General features: G+C 35.5%; 1 protein-coding gene across 2 annotated transcripts in view; it reads right to left on the bottom strand.

The window, feature by feature from the left end:
* The window catches only part of LOC134802746 (serine proteinase stubble), a 32,232-nt gene extending 24,209 nt beyond the window's left edge, over positions 1–8,023 (bottom strand). For both annotated transcript variants that reach the window (XM_063775429.1, XM_063775430.1), the window contains exon 1: positions 7,407–8,023. In XM_063775429.1, coding sequence (XP_063631499.1) covers positions 7,407–7,734 — 328 coding nt within the window. In that variant the 5' untranslated portion in view covers positions 7,735–8,023. The remainder of the gene's footprint in view (positions 1–7,406) is intronic.
* Between the last annotated feature and the right edge of the window lie 9,677 nt (positions 8,024–17,700).

The following is a 17,700-nucleotide window of genomic DNA, read 5'->3' as shown; positions in this document are numbered from 1 at the left end:
AGAAGGTAATGAATTTCAGTAGTATATTGATATAATTTCTATCACAATGGTATCTTTTTAACATTGGCAACATGTGCGAGTGAGACACAGGGCTCAGGTTTTTCTATCTCATGTGGACCGTTTTCTCTAGTCTGGTACGAACAACATTCTGTCTCGGTGATAAGGTTCAAATTAGTATGGCAAAAAAACTGACAACTCGCTCCAGTTTAAACAATATAACTTCATGGTTTGACGTACCTACTTAGTGGAATCTACAATTTCCATACAAATGTGGCTTTCCATTCAGACAATGCAATGGTCCTTATGTTTCATGTGCAATAAGAACCTTTTTATAAGAATTTCAGTTGGAAAGGACCTTATTGCACTTGAAGTATAAGGACCCATTTGTAATGGAAAGCCACAAATATTTGGAGGATTTTTTTACTATCAGGATTGAATATGCCAGTGATTTTGAGCTGGAAGAACTAGATAAACAAATTATTATAATATATAGGGTCTGTGAGACTCAGGTCTATTTTTTTTTTGGAAAAAGCTCTTTTGGACCATTTGGAAACACTCATCATTCATTGCGGTGTGAAAACAAACATTGTAGAAAGTATGTAATCGTGACCTTTGAAATTTACAATTTGGAATGTAGGTAGCTTAAAATCGGACCAAGCTAACGCCTCGGCCAGGAGCCACGAAACGTACGCTACGTGCATATAATGTGGGTATTGCTTATGTAGGTAGTATAACAAATGTATGGCAGTCGAAGGCAGCGTCGAGCAAAAAAGAATAATAAAGGTCTGCATACGGTCACGAATTTATTGTATGGACCTCTATATACCTCACCGATAATTGCATGTGATTTCCGTTCCATTCCGGTATTTGTAGCAAGGTCTGTCGAGGCCTTACAGAATATACCGTCCGTGACCATAGACAATCCGCCCATTCTGGTGCTAAATTCAGTTCGTCTGGATGCGCCTTTACCTTAAATTAATCTTGCAAAAAAAATCATCTCTTACACCGCGCCATCTAGTTTACACTTTTGTCCCTAGTTAGCTAATGAGAGTAATCAGAAAAGCCATCTTCTGTACTAGCGACCTCTAGTCTGTTTTGGCTTAATGGTCACAAGACTGACACTGGGGGATATGGTAGTGTGCGTGAATGCATGAAATTGCAATATTTTGCAGTTTTGTCAGATTTTGATGAAATGAGACACTGTTGAGTGGAATATATTTCGATTTAGACGTAATATTTTTTATTGTTTGCGCCAATATTAACACATCTTAGAAAATTGTTTGGGTTTTGAAAGAAATAGTGATAATCCGCAATTTGTGCACAATCACGCCATCTTTTGGTGGCTAGTCGGCAGGACAGCCCTACACATCCACCTTAACCAATAAATGTTATTAACTACCCGAAAATTTACTAGGGATGTACCGACTAGTCGCCGACTAGTCGGGAAAGCCGACTATCCGGCCACATTTGTAGTCGGCGACTAGTCGGCAAAAATGGCCGATTAGTCGGCACTTTATTAGTGAAAGAAAAATAGAAAATATAGAAAATCAACAGTCAATATTTACCATATGTTTTATGTTTATTTTACTAAAATACCTATTCAGGGTTGCATACGAAAACTTTTGTTCATATAATTGACCGTTTGATCGTTATCGTATGTTGGAGGGCTGGTTTTTTCCTCTACAGGTCGATCTCAACTGATTCTCGTGTAATTTCATGTGCAAGTTCTATAGTTATTTTTTTATTATCATTATTTTAATGGTGGAGCCACGAGGAACTATCAATTTTATTGTTAAATTTAGAGACTTAGATAGGGCACGTTGCTCGTAATAAGGCTGACCACAGGGGATAGGTTCTTAACTGGCGACTACGTACGGGAAATAGATCCTTAGAAATACCTCCTACAAGCTGTACTGACGGTCTGCTCAGGATCGCAAAATAAAAGAACTAAAGACAGAAATTGAACGAGGATTCTTGTGATAGGTCTTTAAACCTGTAGAGAACACCTTTTAGCCAAGCTAATATGATGAATAGCGCAACCAAAGGAGCAAAAATATTGTTTTTCACCTAAACTTATACGAAACTAATGATCTGGCCGACTAGCCGACTAGTCGGCCGACTAATCGGCCATTCGAGCGCCGATTAGTCGGCTAGTCGGCTAGTCGGCCAAATCAATAGTCGGTACATCACTAAAATTTACTAATTATTTGTTTACTTTTATCACACTTTTATTTAAATACCTAAAGATACAGAGTTTTTTTGCTCTAACTCTTTAGACCAAAAAAAGTCTGCAACGATTTTGATAGTATACGCAGTGTAAACTTGTTATTTATACATCATAATTTCATAGAAGTTTGACGTTTAAAATAACACTTGCACTGCGTGTGCTATCAAAATAGTTCCCGAAACTTTGCAGACTTTCCTTGGTCTAACTCTAAGCACATAGTACCCAAAAACGGGGTGAGTAGGTTTCGCGGGGAGAGGTGGGTTATGAATGGGGAGAGAAGGTTTGAGAGGGGGGTGAGAAGGGATTTAAGGCCACAAAAATAATGTATTCCAATTTAAAATGGAGCTATAGTAATACGCATAATAAAAAATAATCGATCCAACAATCTTCCAAAATCACTTTTGTATGAAAACCCCTCTCACCCCAAATACGAGGCACTACAGGATGAGGTGGGTTTTCCTCTTTATCGTCAAAGTTATGAAATAGAACTACCCAAAATAAAATAAAAACTAAAATACAAATATCCGGAACACTTATTATATACACCATTCAGTTTTCATATGTAAAAATAAAATGTTATCGAGGTTTGAATTTCAGTTTTGACCCTACTCACCCCATTTTACGGTAACCTAAGAAAAAAGGTTCACAATTCTAAACAGGTATTGAACTGTGAAACACGAGGTGAAACATGATACTATTAAATTTAGAATACTTTTTTTTACGAAATAAATTTAGTTTTATTTATTTCACATATTTAATTTAGATTTTTTTTTTAAGCTTCAAATGTATGATTTAGAATTAAAATACCATTTTACTTTGTGTAATATACCTAACTAGCGACCCGCCCGGCTTCGCACGGGTTGACAAAATATACACCTAAACCTTCCTCAAAAATCACTCTATTGAAAAGTGAAAACCGCATGAATATCCGTTCAGTAGTTTTCGAGTTTATCGCGAACATATAAACACACAAACAGACTGACGCGGCGGGGGACTTTGTTTTATAAGGTGTAGTAATAATAATAATTTCAGCCTATATACGTCCCACTGCTGAGCACAGGCCTCCTCTCATGCGCGAGAGGGCTTGGGCTATAGTCCCCACGCTAGCCCAATACGGATTGGGGACTTCAAATACACTTTTGAATTTCTTCGCAGATGTATGCAGGTTTCCTCACGATGTTTTCCTTCACCGAAAAGCTAGTGGTAAATATCAAATGATATTTCGTACATAAGTTCCGAAAAACTCAATGTACGAGCCAGGATTTGAACCCGCAACCTCCGGATTGAAAGTCGGACGTCATATCCACTCGGTCACCATCGCTTCCATAAGGTGTAGAGATTCTAAATATTTGGCGCTTCTTATGTATTTACGAAATATGATATAATTACGAAATCTACTTGGTAGATAAATTTTTTTTGTTTGATATTATGGGCCCGATTCGGATTTTGAAATAGACATCTATTAGACATCACCAAGATACGATAACGTTATGTTTAAGATTTAACCTGTCAAATTTGACATTTGCGCGATTCTGGAGATACTGTTGAACGGATTCCACAGGATATGACTTAGTGATCCAATTCACAACTAATAGATATCTTACTCTATCTAACGTAAAAGTGACATTGGTTCCCGGAATTGCGCTGTATCTAGAATGGATCTAGTACGTGTCGTCTCTTGTGAATATCTTGAAGTTCGAATACGGCAGTATGTCTCGTCTGCAACGTACTTAACGTTACGTAATCGCTTTTTCACCCCGCGCGCGTTTCCCGAAAATGAGGCGCGGAGGGCTGTGTTCAGCGTTTAATAAAAAGTATAAATAATGGAGATACAGCTCTTTTAATAACAAAACTTCCGTGAGACACAGACATATTAAATATATTAAAAACGGGTCACTCACGTATTTTAAGTCGAAAAACGCTCGACATGTTTCACTCCGTACCGACTTAAAATACGTGAGTGACCCGTTTTTAATATATTTAATATGAGATACAGCTCTGCAGTATTTTTCTAGGCATCATGACGAATCTAATGAGGTATCACACGTATTTTTAGGAGTAGTACCTATCTCTATTTTTCACCGTTATCAGTTTCTCGAACAGACTAAAAATGCCGTAAGAAATAAACACACACACATGATGGCAAACAGGTTATCAAAATAAGTTTTTGGCAAAAATTTAATTTTTGGTACAAGCTTTTATCGCTGACTGTACTTTTCTTACGACAGACAACTAATACTCATCGAGATAATTCTAAAAACCCCTAACACAATTAGGTTGCGTTGTTTCATCACAGAGTTCCTATGGCCACCTCCTGTCTCCATCATCGGATCAGCTCGATGGTACCATAATATTGCATTGTCATCCGATTTATACATGCATGCAAAATTTCAGCTCAATCTGAAACCGGGAAGTGGATCAAATTTAACTTGCAAGATTTGATTACAGACAGACAGACAACGGTCAGGTGAAACTAAATAAAAGTTTGTAATAAGAAAGTTAGAAGCCGCTGTTACGTAATTAAAGACATTTGTGTGTGTCATTGTAATTCTGTGATAAGACTCATGATATTACTAACCGACTTTCCTTATCTTATCTGCTTTTTAGGGTTCCGTACCTAAAGGGTAAAAACGGGACCCTATTGCTAAGACCCCGCTGTCCGTCTGTCCTACTACTAAAAATTACGGAACCCTCGGTGGGCGAGTCCGACTCGCACTTGTCCGGTTTATTAGTTTACATTTGGCAGATTTCGTGACTATTTAATTATGTGTCAATTTTTTATATAATATAAGGTCTAGTTATTTGACAGATTTGAGATAGGTGCGACGACGAGCAAAGGGAGGAGGAGCGTGTTGCAAAGGGAGGAGGAGGGGGGGAATCCTAATTGGTTCAGCGGTTTAAGCGTGAAGAGATAACAGACAGGCAAACAGACAGACACACCGAATTACTTTCGCATTTAGAATATTAGTAAGGATGGATTTTAATTAGGTACAGTCACCTGCAATAATATGTTACTCTTCGAAGACCGCAAAAATATGTGACACGCTCTTATGGCTCTACAAATAAAATCGTGTCAATTTTACGCAATTCAAACCGAAAAAAACCTCAACAAATGTCATTAACTCATTACTAAAACACCAACCGATTGTTAACTTTACACCCGTTCGAAAAAGTTGAACATCGAAATTCGAATGCCAATTTAAAAAATTAAGACATTAAGTGAGAATACAGTCCAATGAAAATTGCACTTTCTTATCATTATGTTAAGGTTGAATTTGATGAGCTTATGCGATCTTCGTTGTGTGTCATATTATTGCAGGTGACTGTAGGTACCACTGTTATTTAGTTGTACAACATTTGTTTACTCTAAACGGCCTCCTAGCCTAGTCGGTGACCCTGCCTACGAAGCAGGAGGTCCCGGGTTCGAATCCTGGTAAGCATTTATTTGTGTGTTCATCACAAATATTTGTTCCTGAGTTATGGATGTTTTCTATGTACATATATAAGTATTTATATATGTGTGTATATTATATATGTATATATCGTCGTCTAGTGCCCACAACACAAGCCTTATTGAGCTTAATGTGGGACTAGGTCGATCTGTGTAAAATTGTCCTATAATATGTGACGTTATCTATGAAAAGGGACCTTATTGTCGATGGCGCTTACGCCATTATTAACGATGCTCCGATATAAATACAATGCCGCGCGACGCTGTGCGGCGTAAGCGCCATCGACAATAAGGTCCTTTTCATAGATAATGCTCCATATTTATTTGTTATTTATTTATAGACATATTAAACAACGGATGTCGTTACTCGCAATTTGCTCTAATTTGATTTTAATTGTGCAACCCACACGATTCCGATAATTTCGTAATTACATTATTATGTGAAAGTTATGCTAATATCGCTTTAATAAGGTTATTGGAAATTAAAGTTACCTATAAATAATATACCGTGCATTCTTACTATTAGAAGTATTAGAACAAATTCAATTATTATAATATTTAAATCTTTCGCGTTTTGAACACATATTAACTCACATTTATAGACGGGTCTATCGCGAAACTTATTCAATTACCTTTATTTACCGACGTTTCGACACAGGTTCACAGGTTTCGGTGGTCGCGACCACGACCAGTGAAACCGGTGTCGAAACGTCGGTAAATAAAGGTAATTGAATAAGTTTCGCGTTAGACCCGTCTATAAATGTGAGTTAATTAAATTATTTTAAATTAATTTAATATTTTAATTTGTTTTTATTTCAAGTAGATTTCTACTACTATATAAATTATAAACTGAAATAAACGTCACATACCAAGAAAAAGTGACGAAGGCCTCCAGTGCCCCAGGCTGGAATAAAACCAGCGTCCTCTGCATCGCGGCAGGTGCCTGTGCCATTCGGCCACCGGGCCACAACGGCATAGGGCGAATTTTTCCATATGGCATATGGCGGCCCCTGGCCATCCCTAACAGTATGGTATGGACGCTGGTTCGATTCCAGCCTGGGGCACTGGAGGCCTTGGTCACTTTTTCTTAGTATATGACATTGTGTGCAGTCCTGTTCTTACGTACAGGGTGTTTCAACCCTTAAGGAACACTGTGTTCATAAAAACCTCCTGTATTCAGGTTAGTTATAAGTTAACTTGCATTTAGTAGTTCTACTTATATATTAATATAAAATATGTACTTCTATTATTATCACAAATCAAAACTTGCCAAAATAAATGCAATTTTAATTTATAAATTTAAAAATTAATGTAATTGGAGTCTTTTTATATTTTATTTTGTAGAGGGGCGGATAGAAAAAAAAAATCTAATTTTGATTTATAAAAAAAAATTGTTTATGCCTATTTAGAACTATGACACAATGACACCTTGAAATTTGTTTTGAAATTTAGAAGACAAGAGAATTTAGGTGTTGATTAATAAAATAAGTAGTAATAATTTAAAAAAAAATGCATGTTCGTTTAGAGTGTATGTTAGCATACGTAACAAAACTGTCACAGAATGTATTTTTTATTTTAATTAAAATTACCTTCTTTTTATTAGAAATACCCAAAGTTGTCTTATATTTATATAACCATTTTCTTAAACTTTATGTATTATTTTATTTATTTTTAAATTATAAATTGACGATATTAATTCTTAAGAATAAAAAGAAAATAAATACTCACTTTTACCCAACAAATCCATAATGGAATCATCCTCTTGCGACGCGCCATACGAACTATGGTACGACCCTTTTCTCCGTCCCAAAGCATCCAACAATAAAATATCCTTTTCCTGCTCATTCGCCGGCCGTCTCCTTTCCGACTTTATCTCCTCGTCCTTAAGGTCCAAATCGTCTTGCAGCGTCAACACATCATTCTCTATCTCCGCACACACAACACCCAAAATCGCGAACAACAAAAACACCTTGAACCCCATTGCACTGTTTCTTCTTCTAATTTTGAAATTTTTATTTTTATATTCGTATCCATTGGTTCGGTTTGCACAACACATCACTGTTCAACGTTCCATTTTAGGTTTTTTATGAGGGCGAGTTTGTTGGTTTTCGCGCGGTCGGCCGTCCGGAGTGCGGACTATAAAAGACCTTTTTATTTTTTTTAAAGCGATGCGTCCGCGCGCTAGGCTTGGGAAATCGGAAGTAACAGCCGCGCGGCGACTGAGTTCCTTTTCACTTTCTTGCCTTATTTTCCTGTTATGTTGCCATACTGATTTGGTATAATTATTTAATGGCTTATAAGTTATAACATTACCTGTAAAATTAACGAGGTTGGTAAATGGCTTTCGTTTTATTTCCTTGATAAAGTTGATTTACTTAGTGTGCGTGATGTGATTAGCATAGGTGTCGCAATATTTAATTATTATTTATATTTATTTCGGTAGCTTGTAGGTATTAACATTTTTATTGCAATATATCTATCTATAATTTTATTGAAAATTTTATGTGTGGGGTACACATTCTACTTGTTTAAATTGCAGTAGGTAATTCTTACGTTAGAAATAGTTTTTTTAATAATATAAGATAAATAAATAAATTGAATGTAATTAATCATATTACATACAAAGTAAATTTATGTACCTACTACGTTATGTTTTTATGAATATTTTGTGACCAAATTAATTCGTAGAAAAAAGTATAATCATATAAAATTAAAACAATTATAGTCTGTCAAGTCATTTCCATCAGTAGACAAAGGCGGAAAATTAAAAAAACGCGCGAAGGGTTGTCCTCAAATAGAAAATTTCAATTTTGGGCTATCAAAATCTCTGCAGAATTTTCTTGGTCTAACTCTAAGTATAGTTTGTCAAGGACTGTCTCATTTCAAACATAGACAGAGAGAATCATACTATCTTTGTCTTGTTGAATTATTGAATTATTGACATTATCAATTTATAGTTATGCGAATTTAAATTATTGACATGAGAATCTAAATTTATAATCGTTTTGTACCTAATTAATTATTGCTAAGTATGTAACTGACAGTGTATGATTAATACCAATAAAAATCTATCTATCTACACTAGTACTACCCAAAAGAAAAGGATGAGTACTTATAGTTTTCCTGGTTCTTACTGACTGACAAATTGGTTTGACTAACTATATTTATTCAATGGAAAAACACATGCCACTTTTCTCTACCCGATAATTGTATAAAAAGACAATAACGACCATGTCCGTTTTCACTAATACCATAGTACCTTTGTGAAATTGCCCTCCTTCCTGCCTTCTTTGGCCCTATCAAATACCAATTAGCTGTCAATTTTACGCAATTCGAACCGAAAATAACCTCAACAAATCTCATTATTAAAACACCAACCGATTGTCGACTTTACACCCGTTTAAAAAAGTTGAAATTCGAAATTTGAATGCCTATTTAAAAAATTAAGACATGAAGTGAGAATATAGTTCAATGAAAATTGTACTCTCATATCTTGATGTTAAGGTTGAATTCGGATTGAATGCTAATGCGTTTATGACGTTTAGTAAGCCAGTGTTCGAATGTTTTGGAAAGCTGAGCGAAAGTTGGCGCCTTGCGAGACTTCAAAACTGTTTGCGTCTTTGATTAGATACGTTTTGAAATGGACCTTAGGAGTTTATAATAAGGTCCAATTTTGAAGGAGTGTTATGGTATAGAGTGACAATAAAAGGCTCTGTAGCGTTAATTTGTATAATATATTAGGTACCTGTAGTTGTTTTTCATAAAATTGCTTATGTAAAAGCTCTTTTTCGTTTTATAATTGGTTTTTGTTACTACAACCTAGATATGTCATTTAAGTTTTAAACATTATTCATTCGATAGCCCATAAAATAGTAATCTTAACAAAATAACTGGCTAGAATTAAGACTATTCTCTAGAATTTAATGAACTAGACTACAGTCTAGTTTATTAAGAATATATCTTTATGAAGATTCGTTTAAAGTATTTTTGATACTCTATTTCATAGTAATTATTGAATTTCTTATATTTATCATAATTAAGGCCACTGAGGAACTCAACTACCCTGGCCATCAATTTTAACCGTCCACAACTGTCAAAAAATAATTTTAATCAAAATTTTCGTTTATTTTCTTTAGCGAATTTTTTATTAATTTATTTATGAACCGTATGCTTCCAAAAATAAATTATTGTTTTTTTTAAATTTAAAGTTTATTAAAGTTTATTGCACATGAAAAACAACAGACGGACTTCATGGCTCCATAGGGCATTTTCTTTAAATATAAATAAAATAAATATGTCAAATCATCTTATCTTCTACAATGTCAAGTGGCCGAATGTATGTAACACCACTACGTAACCGCGAACAGAAATCGAAAGTGATTTGAATTCAGAACGCACCACAGACAAAATAATAATGAATGATGTTCCAAACGCTCACTATAGACTGCTCGAGAAACTAAAAACGGTAAAAAATAGAGATACTACTCCTAAAAATACGTGTGATACCTCATTAGATTCGTCATGATGCCTAGAAAAATGTATTCGAAGCGTGTATTAGCACACAAAAAATATCAACATTTATAAACAAAAAAGGGGAAAAACGTAGATATTTTTTATTTTCAAAATATCTCAAAAAGTATTAATATTTTTGAAACCAAAATTAATATTATAAAAGAGGAGGATACTTCCAATAAATAATTCCATACTTGCAAAACTGTATCTCCATTATTTATACTTTTTATTCAACGCTGAACACAGCCCTCCGCGCCTCATTTTCGGGAAACGCGCGCGTCGTGAAAAAGCGATTACGTAACATTAAATATACTTTTAAAGGTAGGTATTACATATTCATTAAAAAATAAAAAATAAATATGGTGTATTTAAAACACGTCAACGAATGTACTACTTGTAGAAATATATCTTAAAGTTATTTTTTAAACAAGTTAGGAAATGTTAATTAACAAAAATGACTCAAACTTCCTTCTTTATTGAAAACGAAAAAAAAAAAAATGTATAAATATAACTATCGTACCATTTTGTCGCTTTCTAGAGACCTTCACCTAATGCCTATATCAAAGACATATGTAACTTCGTATAAGATGAATAAAGTCTAAGGAAAAAAGTGCCTCGGAAATCAAGAAAAAGTCATTCTCGGATAGATGGCGCACACACCTTTGACCTAGGCTCGGCTAGATGGCGTGACGACACCGTTTCATATTTAACAATTTTAACACATACTCGTATATGTCAGTGAATGAACATGGGTCAAAATGATATAAAAATAATAAAATCATTTATCCATATATATACATTTTTTTGATAATTTTATACGCTTTCATTTTGAGTTTTAGTCGTGTGTCGATAGATGGCAATAAATTGACTGTGACTACAAAATTTACTATGACAGGACCCCTCTATACTATCTATTCTCTTTGCCCATATTGATCCGCCCGGATTATGCGAGCATTAGGAATGACGAGCCAGATGATTCACAGCTTTTCACTTTCGCTCGCAAATGGTAACCTCCAGTGAAAAAACGTATCAACTGCGTATTGGTTTTCAAACGAAAATCAATTTTAATGGTATGTAATTACGTCTCATAATGGAATGTGTTGGTTTCGTCTTATAAATATCACTAGCGGCCCGCCCCGGCTTCGCACGGGTTACACAAAACCTTGTCAAATTATACACCTAAAGCTTCCTCAAGAATCACTCTAATTGAATTGATAGGTGAAAACCGCATGAAAATTCGTTCAGTAGTGTTTGAGTTTATCGCGAACATACATGCACACAAACAGACGCGGCAGGGGACTTTTTATAAGGTTCTAGTGATTTGAATATCGAATGATGAAAATTAATTATTTTTAATTGAAATTGATTGTTATCGAAATTAAATGGTATAAGAGAGCATTTTAATAAAAAAGAGTGTATAAATTACCGTAACCTTTTTTCCGTGACAAAATTAGTCCTGATAATTATGTTTAATACCTGGTACATTTTTAGAAGTTGTCGAATTTCTATAGGAGAAGTAGTATACTCAGAAATTTAAATTTAGCAATTTCTACTACTTGTCTAACTAATACGTATTTATAAAATTATATTAAATAAATTTACATATTATAGGACAATTTTACACAATACGACCTAGTCCCACAGTAAGCTCAATAAAGCTATATATATATATATATATATATATAAATACTTATATACATAGAAAACATCCATAACTCAGGAACCAATATTAAAATGATTTTTTAATCTCCCAAGATTTTTTCTTGCATGAAATGCTCGTGTAGGTTATCAACTTATCACTTATCAGAAAGTTTTGCATTTTCTACAATATTCTACAACTTGCATAATTGCTTGTTTTGACTTCGTTTTATCTATTTAAATCCTAACACAATAGGTCCTATAAATTTCTCACAAATCTTAATGATGTTGCATAATTTGTAATTAACTTCGACCTAATTAAAATTGCATTCGAAGAAAATTAGATTAATGTGCTACATGTCGAGATATTTGAGCTGATGAATGAATGAGTGAATGATGAATGATAATTGACTGGTGTGAGATACAATTAGACATTCTGAAGTGACAGACTTTTGATTAATATACAATTGTAATGTTAAAACAAAGAGAATTTTATATAGAGGCGGATTGTCAAAGTAATTTTTGTAGCCACAGTTTTACTGCCATGTTTTGACTATTGATTAAAACTTTTGACTTTGATCCTTGTTAAAGTAAAGTAAATTTTATTTGTAGAACACAGGTGATACAGGTCTTAAGTAAAAATAGGTGATTACAGAGCTCTGTGTTTTGCCTATTGGCGTACAAATGTTATAACACTTACAAATACAAATACAAAATACAAATACAAATGGTTTATTGGATTGGTAATGGTTTACTTAAAAACTATGGTGACTCTATGGTATTAATAAATTCTTACAATTACAATAGGCTACATTCCTACTAGTGAAATCAGCTTCTTTTTTAGAACTGTCAAAACGATTTGCTAATATGGAATTTATATGAAAACAAATGTAGAGTGACGTCACGGTAAACTCACCTATTAGGGTTCCGTACCTCAAAAGGAAAAAACGGAACCCTTATAGGATCACTCGTGCGTCTGTCTGTCTGTCTGTCTGTCTGTCTGTCTGTCTGTCTGTCCGTCTGTCACAGCCGATTTTCTCTGGAACTACTGGACCAATCAAGTTGAAATTTGGTACACATATGTAAGTTTGTGACCCGAATACGGACATGTAACGTAAACAAATGAATTTTAAACATGGGGGCCACTTTTGGGGGATAAATGAAAAAATGAAAAAAAAATTTTTTCAAACTATATCATGTTACATATCAAATGAAAGAGCTTATTGTAAGGATTTCAAATAATTTTTTTTTTATAATTTTCGAATCAACAGTTTAGAAATTATTCAAGAAAATAGGCAAAAAATGACCATTCCCCCCCGCTTATCTCCGAAACTACTATGTCTAAAATTTTGAGAAAAATACATAAAATAGTCTATACCTATAGATGACAGGAAAACCTATTAGAAATGTACAGTCAAGCATGAGTCGGACTTAATTACAGTTTTAAATCCGACCCCTACGGAGTTTTTAAAGAGATTTCACTCACGTTTCACATAAAAAATACATTGTTAACAGTGCCGGATTACTTAGAGTAGTAGTTTTCTTAGAGTAATTGGTGATAATTTTCTGATAAGATAATCATTTTAAATATTTAACGGTCTTACCTACTTACGAGTAATTGTAAGGTCAAATTAAAAATAATGTTTAAAAAAAATGTTAAATTGAGAGCTAGCTTAAAGTTTTTTGTACTCGTCGACTTTAATGGTTGAATTAATAAAGACTTTGTAACCAATAAGCAAAACAAGCACGTGCTTAGGGCACCACGTTCAGGAGGGGCACCAAAATGCCAGGTTGAAAAAGGTGAACAAATTTTAAAATTAGGGACAGACACATCGTTTTTACCACACGATTTTTTTAGCTGTCCAAAAGCTAATTTGCAAAAATAATGGCGCGTAATTCTTTGGGAAACAATCGGTCGCAGTAGAAGAGTCGTGATTACATGCATAGATTCGATTTCAACCCACTCTTTTGCGGTTCGGCGTTAGGTCTTATGCGAGGCCTTCTGCCTTAATTACACTTGGGCGTGGATCCAAATCCAAGCTTTCCTCTTTCGCAGCTGGGCCTACTGCCTTTCTCACACTTCGCCAATTCAATTCCAAGCTCTGCTTTCTTGCATATTTTATGCATGAAAACAACCTCGAATATCGAAGCCTAAGAAATATCGAGCCCAATGCGAAGCTAGGCTGATAGAAAACTGTCCCATCCCTTCTCTGTATGAAATCCTGGATTCGCGCCTGGTTGGGACTAAAAGTAAAATTGCGTTTGTATATCGAAAAATTTTCGCGCTCGCTTCGCTCGCGTTTTCAATAACTTTATATATGATAAAGGTGACATTCGGGTGGCGACCGATGTCCTGAGAACTTCTGCTCTGTCATTGGTGTACTCCACGGCTGAATATTGCGCACCGGCATGGTTGGGGAGTGCCCACGCCACCAGAGTAGACGCTGAGCTGAATAGGGCCATGAGACTCATCTCCGGTACGCTACTCTCAACCCCTTCCCACTGGCTTCCAGTGCTTTCTCGGATCGCTCCGCCAGACTTGAGAAGGAAAGAGGCCCTGATGCGAGAAGCGGCAAGGATCCAAAAGAACCCAGCCCTACCAATTCATACGGAGTTTCTGAACCCAGCCAACTGTCGCTTAAAATCTAGGAATGCCTCTTACAGTATCTTTAAGGGCCTTGTCGATAGTTGTTTCAACCTGAAGCGTGAGTGGTCACAGTCGTGGAACTCATTGATGGCGGGAAAGCTGGGCTCCGGAATCACCCCAGGTGCCATAATTAAAGGATCTGACCTCCCAAGACGGCACTGGTGCAACCTTAACAGACTTCGCACTGGCCATGGTCGTTGTGCTTACTACAAACACCGCTGTGGATGGGTGGAATCCCCGGCTTGCATTTGTGGCGAGACTGTACAAACAATTCAGCACATTATAGAGGATTGCCCCATAACGCGCTATGCCAACGGACCTCCTGAAGACCTGATCGTCCTTAACGACGAGGCCACCAAGTGGCTGATTGGACTTAATCTGCATTTATAACTGTTTGTTTTCTGTTTATCATACTATGCCATACGATTAAATAAATAAAATAACGTTACTGCTGCAGTACTGTCAACTTCCGTGATAAAATGATGTGACTGATTTCCATACTAAAAGTAAAAATTTACAACTGTCTATCATATTGCGTTTTTATATCGAAAAATTTCCGCACTCGCTTCGCTCGCGTTTCTATTACTTTCTAAGCTATGATAAAGGTGACATTCGGGTGGCGACTGCAACAGCATTAGGTACTCTATTGCAACATTACTGCTGCGGCACTGTCAATTTTCGTGATAAAATGATGTGACTGATTTCCATTCTCAGCTGTAACGCGGCAATGAACTTCTCTCAATTTACCAAAAAATCAATGTAATCTTGATGATCCGAGGGAGAGGGGGCACCTAGAAATCCTTAGGGCATCAACATATCTTAATCCGGCACTGATTGTTAAAAATTGTGTAATATACGGAAACCTTGGAACGCGAGTCCGACTCGCACTTGTTTATATTTCAATCCGATTTATTAAATACAAATTGTGTTTAAAAATAGCTGCTATCTATGTTTTTCTAATAATTATCTGGTGCTTTATTTAGAATAGAATAGAATAGAATAGATTTATTCGTAAGCACAAACAATCGGAACAGTACACGGCACGCACGCATTTCGTGCACGGTTTGAAATAATTTATTTTAAGTACAGGAAACATCCCTATTATGTTCTTTTACTGATATGCGTTAAAGTTAAATGTCAAAAATTGTCGCCATCTACACGAGCATAGGCCAAAGGTATGGCGCCATCTTAGGTATGGTTTTCGAACTATAGCGCCCGGATTTCGACATTTGCTGCAGCAATGCCTTAGAGGATATAACCAACGGAGACGCCATGTCTGAAATTTTCGGTACAAAATAGTCTGCCGTTTTTTGCGGGGGAGGGGCACATTAAATGTATAGGTACGTCATGTCAGATAAACGTCAGTCCATACATATGGTTGACATGTGGTTGACCATTGGCCGCCTATTTTCGACAGAGGGGAACGCCTGTTAATGTCGGCTCCATTGTTAATTACTCCGAGAGCAATGCAGTCCACTGTAATGTCACTGCAATAGTGCTGCACTAATTTTAGTGTATTATGTATCCGAAAGGTACCTTAAAGTATGACTCACGTTAGACCGGGCCGTGTCCGGGCCGGAGACTCCGGGGCTTACGTGATACTTTCCATAGAAAACGATGCCCCGGAAGCTTCGGCCCGATATAGCGTGAGTCAACCTTAACAGTCACACCTTACCGTGTGTCTTTGTTTTTATATAGTACACATTTACATAATTATGTTGTAATTGCATGAATAAATATTGTAGTTTTGAAGCTGACATGCCAAACCGTCATTTTCTCTTAAGTATATGTTATTCGTAAAAGAAAATGTCCTTCCGAGGTCGTTTTGTGTCGAAACACAAAACAATGAAATGACATACAAAATATATTCCAACATAAGCGACTTGAATGCTTATAGTATCAGACCAAAGTAGCTCTGCATGGCATTTGCAATGACAAAGTGTGGAAATTACGTATTAATGACAAATTTCTATGAATATTAAGATGTTTAAAAGTCGTTGTAAAGTTAATATTAGTTACTTTGTAATGTAGCCTGGACCGTAGGAAATAAAGCCCATCTACTTTTGATTGCCGTAACTAAAAGCAATCGCTGCTTTGTCTATGAAATTATCAATTGTGTAATATTGTTAAGAGCCCATCAACGTGCACACTAGCGCCACAGCTAAATAATCGTGATTATTTCAATTTAACGAAAGATATTTAAAAAAGGGGGCCGCTACCGTACTGTAAATTGTACTTAAGTACCTTTTAAATACATCAAACTAGTTTTCAAGCTACTGGATTCGTCAATCTATGCGTCCAAAGTTAAAACGGCCGTTTAAGTTTTCAGTTCATAGTACGATGAATCCAGCAACATAAAAACTAGTCTGATGTATTCAAAAGGTACTTAATATAATAAATCATTTATTTCGAGTAACTTTACAGACTCATATATTTTGTTAGTATGTACTTATAGCTATATTAGTGTTTACACTTATCACTATATATACAGAAAAAAAAAGTTTCTAGAAGTACAACATACCAATTAAGTAGCGTTTATACATAATAATTAGACATGCCCCGAATAGTGAATTTGGCCGAATACCGAAAACCGAATATTCGGCCCTTCTCTCGGCCGAATACCGAATATTCGGCATGACATGCGAACATTTTGAGTCACAATTATTATATGAAAACTGTTCGCCAACAAAGCACAACGTTTGCTAAGATTTCTTTATATTTTGAATAGAATTAAAGAATGTAGTTAGAGTCAATCAAATCAGACCCATGATAAAAATTAAATATTTTGTAATCAACAAATGTTCAAAAACTTGCCTTCGTATTTAACTACTTTCCAAGAATTCATTGTAAATATTAAATATACCTAGTTTTTGGTTATTTTTTTGTGTAATTTTTCTTTTTAGGTAGGTGCAACAGATATTCGGTATTCGGCCGAATAGTAGGCAACATTCGGCCGAATAGGCCGAATACCGAATAGTTGCCGAATATTCGTGGCATCTTATAATAATAAGTACTTCTAGAAACATGCATGTCATCACAGTGCCTCATATATGGGCAGTCAAACCTCTCGGCTATCAAACGCAGGATAGGGTTGGGGCTGGCCATAACACCTCTTTGTAAACTCACTATTGACAAATAAATCGTCGGGTGACAAGCAAAAGTCACTAACTAACACCATTGAAATTATTGGACAATAAACCGTGTTACAAGTGTAATAAAGTGCAT

This window comes from Cydia splendana, chromosome 25 (assembly GCF_910591565.1).
Source record: "Cydia splendana chromosome 25, ilCydSple1.2, whole genome shotgun sequence".
Classification (NCBI taxonomy): Eukaryota; Metazoa; Arthropoda; class Insecta; order Lepidoptera; family Tortricidae; genus Cydia; species Cydia splendana.
Note: the sequence above shows the minus strand (reverse complement) of the source record. Positions and strands in the feature narration are given on the sequence as shown.